This window comes from Mirounga angustirostris, unplaced genomic scaffold (assembly GCF_029215605.1).
Source record: "Mirounga angustirostris isolate CCGP_5_RB_7025 unplaced genomic scaffold, mMirAng1.0.hap1 SCAF_12, whole genome shotgun sequence".
NCBI classification, from domain to species: Eukaryota; Metazoa; Chordata; class Mammalia; order Carnivora; family Phocidae; genus Mirounga; species Mirounga angustirostris.
In genome coordinates this window covers 11,199,358-11,208,382 of record NW_026991720.1, presented here as the reverse complement: position 1 = coordinate 11,208,382, position 9,025 = coordinate 11,199,358, and the positions used below count along the sequence as shown (strand labels likewise).

At 39.9% G+C, this 9,025-nt stretch overlaps 1 protein-coding gene across 1 annotated transcript; it reads left to right on the top strand.

The window, feature by feature from the left end:
* Positions 1 to 511: 511 nt before the first annotated feature.
* Positions 512 to 8,047, top strand: LOC123836074 (olfactory receptor 2A5-like). Its single transcript, XM_045865181.1, is given in 5 exon segments — positions 512 to 516; positions 7,054 to 7,496; positions 7,499 to 7,669; positions 7,672 to 7,803; positions 7,806 to 8,047. Coding segments are annotated over 5 exon segments (993 nt in total).
* The last annotated feature ends 978 nt before the right edge of the window (positions 8,048 to 9,025 follow it).

Sequence of the window (9,025 nt, the reverse complement as noted above, 5' to 3'; positions counted from 1 at the left end):
CAATAGTCTTTGATTAATATACCAGTATTACAGATGTTTTATATATTATGCAAGTTGTCATGGAGAAGAAGGGAAATAAATTTATACCACCACCTTCCACTCCTACCGTGTGTCCAGGATTGGCATGAAAACAACTTAAAAGAAAAAAACTTATAAAAGAATCCAAACTTGAGTGTTATGGCCACTATTCCATACTAACCAATGGGTTATAGCACGAGTCCTCCTCATATGGATGTTAGCTCACGCTCAGCCATATTCAGTGAGGAACACTGATATAATTACAAGCAGTCCAGCAGACCTATTCTTTACCTGTGTTACTAAAGATGCATCTATAGGCTATTTGTCAAGAAAGAGGAAAGGACAAATCAAAAATTATAATTAGATTTCTCTTAATATGAAAAATTAGGCCTTCTGGGAGAGGAGGAATAGCTAAGTCAATAGGGTTCCTAACTCAGGTAGCCCATGCATTATTCATACTTACACCTTCTTGGGGTAGATACGGGGAGGAACGATGGGGTATGTAGCCCCCTGAATTAGTCAGCGCAGGAGCTTTAAGATCTGAGGCTGCTAAAAAGCTTTATCGCTGTTGTTTTTTTGTTTGCTTTGATTTTTGCTATTTGTTACCTTGTTATCTCAAGTCCTGTTTGACATTCTTCATTTAATTATGATTCACACCATGCCAGAAAATCATTTACATTCAAAGGAGAGAAGAGTGTTGAGGGGAAGGGCCCAAGAGAACACACAGAAGAGAAGGTAAAAGGAAGAGAGGGAGGGAAGGAGGAAGAAGGCAAGGAAAAGGGAAGGAGGGAGGGAGGAGAAAATAATTGGGGGAGAAAGAAATGAAAAAGGAGATCAGAAAAAAGGAAAAAAAAAAACCTCAGCAGTGACAGAAGTTAGGCAAAGGGAGTTTTGTAACTGAACATCTTACAAGTCCTGCTCAGTGTAATGGAAATGGTGATCCGTGAGCAAACATATGAGGAAAATCTGCTTTTCTAAGGCTATAATAATGTAATCTTTTTCAATAAAAATGTGTATTTCATAAAAAGCATAAATTGACTAATATATTATGTTCTTAACTCTTTTCAATTAGCCACTATGAAATAAGTCTAATTATCATAAATGTGTTGACTTATTTATGCAGCAAATTAATTGAGCACCTACTATAAGAAGCCACTGGGATTTTCAGTATAATGATACAAGACGTAGTCCCTGCCCTTAAGGACTTTGCAGTAGAGAAGACAAAGAAGCAGCAATGAAAAGGCATACAAATTTTAGCTTGTGCATGTGCTGCTATGAGACATGGTAGTGTGGTAGGGGAGAAGGGGACAAGTGATAACTAAACTGAGAACATACTCCTGGCATAGGGACCCGTGAGCACAAAAACCCTGAGGCTGGCAAGATTTTGATATGATCTAGGACTGGCCTAGGTCCAGTATAACTTTAACTCCCTGATCGAAGAGGAAGATTTCCAGAGATATAGTTTGAGAAGCCGGAAGGGCCAGATCATTTAGCATTCTCATAACCTTCAAAGGGAATTTGGATTTTATATGGTTCAAAGAGAGGACATTGAAAATTTTTAAGCAGGAGGTGGAATAGGAGCTGGAAGTCAAGTTAAAGAGACGTTACATTAGTTTAGTGGATTTTGTCCGCCTTCAACTAGAATAAAGCCTCACAGAGGTTAAGAAAGGCACAGATCAAGTATTTTCATTTGACTAATTAATAATGGAAACCATGCTAAAGGTATGTATTTAAGGCCCTTTATACTATGAGGGTCAAATCTTCCTCCCTTCTTATCCAGATATACACCTTCCCCACCACCCCATGGTGCTTAGATTATGGGCTGTCATGAACAGAATTCAGATTCCTTTTGGAGAGGAAGGAGAATCAGGAATGACTGTTTCTCACTTGCGTAACTTGGCAGGGGGTGTAGTGAGGCAACTTACCGTGATAGATAAGTCAAGAAGAAGAAAACCGAACATTTCATTTTAAATACACTAGATTTGAGATGCCTGGGTTCTTATCTGAAATCTGCCTTTAGTCATACCTGTCCTAGCTTCAGTATTCTTATCTTTAAAATGACACCTTTGGATTCAGTGTTCTCTAAGGTTCTTTGCATGCATAAAAGATTTTTTAAAAATAGAACTGTACATTTACTTTGTGTTTTAGAGTTTGCAAAGTGCTTTTTTTTCTTATAAAGAATGAAGTGCTCTTCTCATGCTGGTGGTCCTTGGACCATGCTTTGAGAAACATTTCTCTATCACCTAAGCCCACGCTACAAAATGGGTAATAGTTGAAAGATTAAGGGAGAATTGAATGGTTTTCTTAAAAAAAAAAAAAAAACAAATTAACAGATATACAATTTATCCTTCAAAACCGTATTGTTTAAGATTTTATTTATTTATTTGACACACACACACACAGAGAGCACAAGTAGGGCGAGCGGCAGGCAGAGAGAGAAGCAGACTCCCTGCAGAGCAAAGTCCAACGTGGGTCTCCATCCCAGGACCCTGGGATCATGACCTGAGCTGAAGGCAGATGCTTAACCGACTGAGCCACCCAGGTGCCCCCAAAATTGTATTACTAATGCACAGGCCATCTGACACTGACTCTGTGTTTGAGAATGTCCTCGCTCCTTCCCCTTCTTTTTGAGTCTGTACTGTAGTTCTGGAGATATGAAAGATCATGTGGACTTTGTCCCCTAACTGGAGAAAAAAATAAGAAGGTATGAAATCCATTATTTTCCTATTCATCAGCCTTTCTGTGTGTGTTGAGGAATTAATTGATGAGTTACTGGAGGATGGGTATGCTTCCAGGGTACTAACAGAAGCTTCTTTTGAATGTGATGGATTCCTAGCAGGATGAACTATAATTCTCACTTTGGAAATGTTTGGTCCTGTGTGTCTTTATCCTTGGCATCATATGCTATCAGCTGAGTTCTTTTTTACACAGGGTAATAGCTACTTCTCATTTTCACAAGGAATTCACTGTACATTTGTACTGTAGTATATTTCTGATTAACATCTTATTAACAGGCTCTCTGGAAATTAAAATTTTCTCTACGTACTGCATAATGTTCACCCTTGTATGGGTCAATACAAATGGGAAATGATGCAAAAAAAGTGATGTATTTTTCTCGAAGGATAATAATGGCTTTCTCTTAGTAATTTTGGTCTTACTTTATTTTTTCTATAAATATTAACTTCAGTGTATCTCTCTGCAGAAGAATTTTCTTGTATCTAAAAAATAGAATTACTCATAGGATTAAAGTGACTATCTCAGTTTGTGTCCTGGCATAAGACAGAGCATAGCTCACTGATTTCCTTCTTTTCTATTTTCTGATTTGCTATTTCTCTGATCTTTCTTCTCACTCTCCTTTGGAGATTTATCTTCCTCTGTCCATCTCTTAAAAATTGGCCATTCTTAAGATAATGTTCTTGTCCTTTCTTCTCACTGAAACTGCTCTCCTTAAATATTCTTCATTATCATGGCTTTAACTATTACTTATGCATATGATTCCCAAGTCCATGTCTTTGGGCTAGATATCTCTAATGAACTCCAAAACAATTCGGTTAATTCCTTATTAGACGCTTCCACCTGTATGTGCCATAGGCCCATCAAACATATCATATTAAAAACTATGAAAAAACTCTTCTTCAGCCCTTATCGTAATTCTCCCCCAGGTATTCTTTGTATAAGTGAATGAAACCACTCTACATACAGCCACATAAGCCAGAAATCTGGGAAGTATCCAAGATCTGTTTTTTGCCTCAGCACATACACAACATCACTAAATACTGATAATTGTGTTTCATATGCATTCTCTCTCCCTGTCCCCTTGGCTATCTCCCTAACTCAAGTACTCATTATCTCTCCCTGGAACACATCAGCTCTTCAGATAGCTTGGCCTCGTGGTCTCTAATCTTATTCTTTTAAAGTCTTCTACACTAAACAAGAAGCAATCTTTGTAACTACATATGTCATCATATAATCCTCTTTATTCAAAAGGAAGGCCAACATCTTTGACATGGTACAGAAGCTTGTTTGTGAACTCCCTTTCCAATATCATTCTTTTGCCTTTCCCTCCTTATGCCCTAGGGGACAGCCTGGCATGTCCTGTACACCTTATATCCTCCTGAAGAATGCTTAAGTATCTCATTCATGGTAAAGCCTGTACCAATTCCTTTTCAGAATGATCTAGTACACCCTTAATACCATGGTATACTGTGCAAACTTCTGTCACAACTCCTGTATTGTTTATTTGCATGGCTCACTCTGAAGGGAGACTGTAAGGCCCTTGAATATCAAGGCAGTATCTCATTAATGTTTGCTTTTCCAGTGTCTAGGACAGTGCCCACATATAACATGCTCAGTAAATGTAAATTGAATGATTGCATTAATAAAAGAATGACTTAAATTATTAAGTATCTACATGTGGATAATTACGGATATAAAGTATCCATATGTGGATACTATATAGAAACTTAAAATCCTCTTGGCAATATTTTATTTCGTTCTCCAGTTTCAGGTAGTCAATAAATTTATCTTAAAGGCTTCAGTTAATTTTTTAACCACTGTATTTTTTAACTTCTAAACTTTTCACTCCTCCAAAGTTTCAGGATATTTATTCCTTGAGCTTCTTTATTCTGCCCATGGAAATACATGGGCTTTGAATCCTTGACTAGGCTGTCAGCCAGAAACCATAGGCATATATCGTTCCTTCACTTATTAACAGAGAACTACATTGTTCATGCATTAACAATTCACTTCTCCTCTTTTAAGTAAAGAACGAAATGTGATCTGATAAATGAGTTTTGGATATTTCTCTCCAAAACTGCCCATTGAGAAAATACACACACATACACATATAAGACTGACACACATAAGAGAGACAATCAGAAAAATTTTCAAGAAATTCTCTGTTTATGTTTTATTATGTGAATCTAAAGTCAGCACCTCAGTCCAAGTCATTATTATATTAGAAGGTTCACAGAACTTTATGAGTGTATCATAGTAAAGATGTGCTGCCCCCAAATCCCAAAGCTTCTATCAGACTCCTCTTCAAGGCCACTTTTACTTTGGTGTCTGTTTTCCCTTACTTCCAACACCCCATGTCAAATCTCAGGTACTACATGGAGAGGACTCAGCACAGTGTAGGAAGGTTGACAGAAGAGTTTTCCTTATCTACCATCACCCAACTTAGAATTATCTAAGGAGGAAAGAAAAAAATCAATGCCAATTTTCAACCCACTGTCTCATGAAGATGATGCTCTGCCTCCTCCAAGCTTCACAAATCCATCTGGGACAAGATAGAGATCCAGGAACCCATCACCATCCAAATACTTGAGGGGTATAATTTGCATTGTGGTCCCAGGAGTACATTTGTTCTTATTACTACACAAGTTTCATATGTATGGATTCATCTGGGTATTAAGTCATCATTTGCCAGCTCCTTTTCTTCTGAATGTCCATCCCCAGGGCCCAGAGAAATGGAGACAGAAAGACAAACAATTTTGGTTCTCCTGGTAGAGATGTATGTCCTTGTCTCCTCTCCCCCAGGGATACTCAGAGACAATCTGGGTGCGCTTGGGTGAAGACAAGCTTGCTATAAAACCTTTACTGTTGGTGTTCACGGTGAGCAGGCCCCAGTACCTACATCAGCCTGTGTCGAGGGAACAGGGACAAGCCCTGCACCTCAAAGTCTCTCTTTCAGAGACAGTTGGAGGGTGCAAGATCATCAACTCTCACCTTCAAAATCTCTGCTGACTTCTGTGCAGTTTCTTCTAAATCTAATCCTATCTCTAAGATAAGACAAAGGCTGGTATCACAGTGAGTAAGGGGCCTTTTTCAAAGTGTGGTAGTTGAGAGAAGGTGGGGCCTGGAGGAAGGAAGAGCTTCAGAAATTAGCATCCTGAACAAGAGGTACAAGGTCAACTTATGGGCAGGCAGCTTTCTGGTCTTAAGATAGGGTTGAAATTTTCAGAGCTGGAATCATAAGCTGCATATTGAGAATGATCAAGTATATCATGAGTTGTCATATAATAGGTGTATATAATCAGTTCTATGGAACATTTCAGGATTCCGTTTCTGTCATCCCTGTGGCCATATGGTTGGTGGAATGGCAGCCAGAAAAAATGAAAGAAGAGTCAAAGATTTGATTAAATTCTGGGATAGGCACTTTGGATGTTATTCCTAATGTAATGCCTTCCATCCATCCATCCATCCATCCATCCATCCATCCATCCATCCATCCAACAAATGGGTGCTATATTAGGTACTGTCCAAATGCAGGGGGGTCCAGAAATAGCATCTACACAGAGCCAGGGAAGCAGTTCTGCAAGAGGGTGGGGTGCGGCAGGAATAGAAACATTATATAGTTAAGTCTTCACATGATAACCACTTGCCCTGACCCTATACCATAAATTACTTCTATGAATGCTGACCAGATTAGTGATGTTGCTCTGTTCGTGCTTAAAAGGGAAACAGTCAGATTTCCCTGTGCAGCATCAGGAAGTAAAAAAGTTAGTGCCAACTTCATTTGCTAAAGCCCTAAAGCTAGTGAACAGAGAAGGAAACAGATCTCTTTGAGGTTACATTTATAAATCTTATTCCTTAATTCATTCATTCATTTATTTACTCTACCATTTATTGAGCACCTGCTATGTGCAATGTACTCCACAAGTTATAAAATAAAAGCAAAACAAATGAAAAAAAGAAAATGGGAACAAAATTTGAAAACTAAACCAATTAGAAAGTAAACATATATGAGAATATGGCTATGGGCCCTTTCCCCCAAATGAAATAATTTGTCATTCTGGAAAATAAATTATTATGTGACTGCCATCATGTAGTAAAAATAAGGGTCTTGTGATCAAAGTTAAATAAAATTCTGTAGACATCAAAATAGTACATGCAACCTTGTGCTCACTTACACTACTTGAATAATTTTCTTTCTGCTTTACTGTGGATTAAAGGATTTGACGTAATGGCTCTGAAAAGGATCGCCAGCTGACGTAACACACAGGATATACTTTAAACCCCCTCTTTCTGTTTGAGAACTAACCCAGACCTGCGTTTGCTCCTCAGCACACAGCCTACTGCAGCAGCAGCAACTGATACATACTGCTGCCAGGGAATAACGGAAAACCAAACATGGGTCACAGAATTCATTCTCCTGGGATTCCCGCTCAGCCCAAAGCTGCAGGTGTTCCTCTTTGAGCTCTTCTCCCTGTTCTATGCCTTCACCCTGCTGGGGAACAGCATCATCCTGGGGCTCATCTGGCTGCACACCCCCATGTACTTCTTCCTCTTCCACCTGGCCATCATCGACATAGCCTATGCTTCAAATAATGTCCCAAAGATGCTGGCAAACCTCCTCAACAAGGAAAAAACTATCTCCTTTGTCCCATGCATAATGCAGACGTTTTTATACATGGCTTTTGCTCACACTGAGTGTCTCATCTTAGTAATGATGTCCTATGATCGGTACGTGGAGATCTGCCACCCCTACATTACTCTGTCATCATGAGCTGGAGAGTGTCCATTCAGGCTGTCACTTCCGGGGCATGTGGCTCCCTGCTGGCCCTGGTCCATGTGGCTCTCATCCTGAGGCTGCCCTTCTGTGGGCCTCGTGAAATCAACCACTTCTTCTGTGAAATCCTGTCTGTCCTCAAGCTGCCTGTGCTGACACGAGGCTCAACCACGTGGTCATTTTTGCTGCTTCTGTGTTTATCTTAGTCGGGCCCCTCTGCTTGGTGCTGTTGTCCTACTCACGCATCCTATTTGCCATCCTGAGGATCCGGTCCGGGGAGGGCGCAGAAAGGCCTTCTCCTCCTGTTCCTCCCACCTCTGTGTGGTGGGGCTCTTCTTTGGTAGTGCCATTGTCATGTGCACGGCCCCCAAATCCCACCACCCTGAGGAGCAGCAGAAGATCCTTTCCCTGTTTTATAGCCTTTTCAACCCTATGCTGAACCCACTGATCTACAGCCTGTGGAACGCAGAGGTCAAGGGTGCCCTGAAGAGAGTGCTGTGGAAGGAGAGATCAATGTGAGGGATGCCAGGGACAGTCTTAAAGGTGGAAGACCTGTTTTCGATGAGATTTGGAGGAAAGGTAATAGAAATGCTTTAAGAATCTAATGTCTCAGATTTTCAATATTAAAAATATATATTGGTCAGATTCTGTCCCTAGACATGGGGTACTTCCAGACCACAAAGCACAGGCCATACAAGAAGAATTGTGTACTGGTGAAGCACTGAGCAGAGTCATGGACTCCTCTGGCCAGTTCCCAGTGCTACCTAAGATCCAGTTTCTTTCCTTTTGAGGCTTTTTTTCTCTCACATCTCCCTTAAGATTTCCATCTCCCTTATTGCTGTAAGTATATGCTAATAATGCCATAATATATTCTGTACAATAGTGCACCTCTAATAAGAGGATAAATACTGACCTTGTTACGCAGTCCCCTCCTTGGAAATGCACTAAGGAATTTCAAGTCTAAGGATGATGACATTAGTTCTGAAAAGTTATCTAAATCTGAGCCCAAGGAATCTATTTCTGTGAAAAGTAAAGTTTAATTTTATGGATTTTTTATATGTATATGAGAGGCAGAGAGATATCAGGATCTTTGTTTCTTTTTATTTAATTCTGCTCCATTTAATTTAAGTGAGTTTGTGTTTAGAATAAATATGAGAGTCAGTTATTCGGGAGAGTTTCCTTTTCCAGTGTTCAGATTACAAAGCCAGGTGTAGGTAATAATTGACCGTTAGGATGATGGCATAAAATATCACAAGAGTAGGGGGACCTGGGTGGCTCAGTCAGTTAAGCATCTGCCTTCGGCTCAGGTCATGATCTCAGGGTTCTGGGATTGAGCCCCGCATTGGGCTCCCTGCTCAGTGGCGAGTCTGCTTCTCCCTCTCCCTCTGTGCTCTCGCCCTCTGTGTTCTTTCTCTCTCTCACTCTCAAATAAATAAAATCTTAAAAAAATATATCACAAGAGTAAGAAAATCTTGTAAAAGGAAGACATGAAGGGGG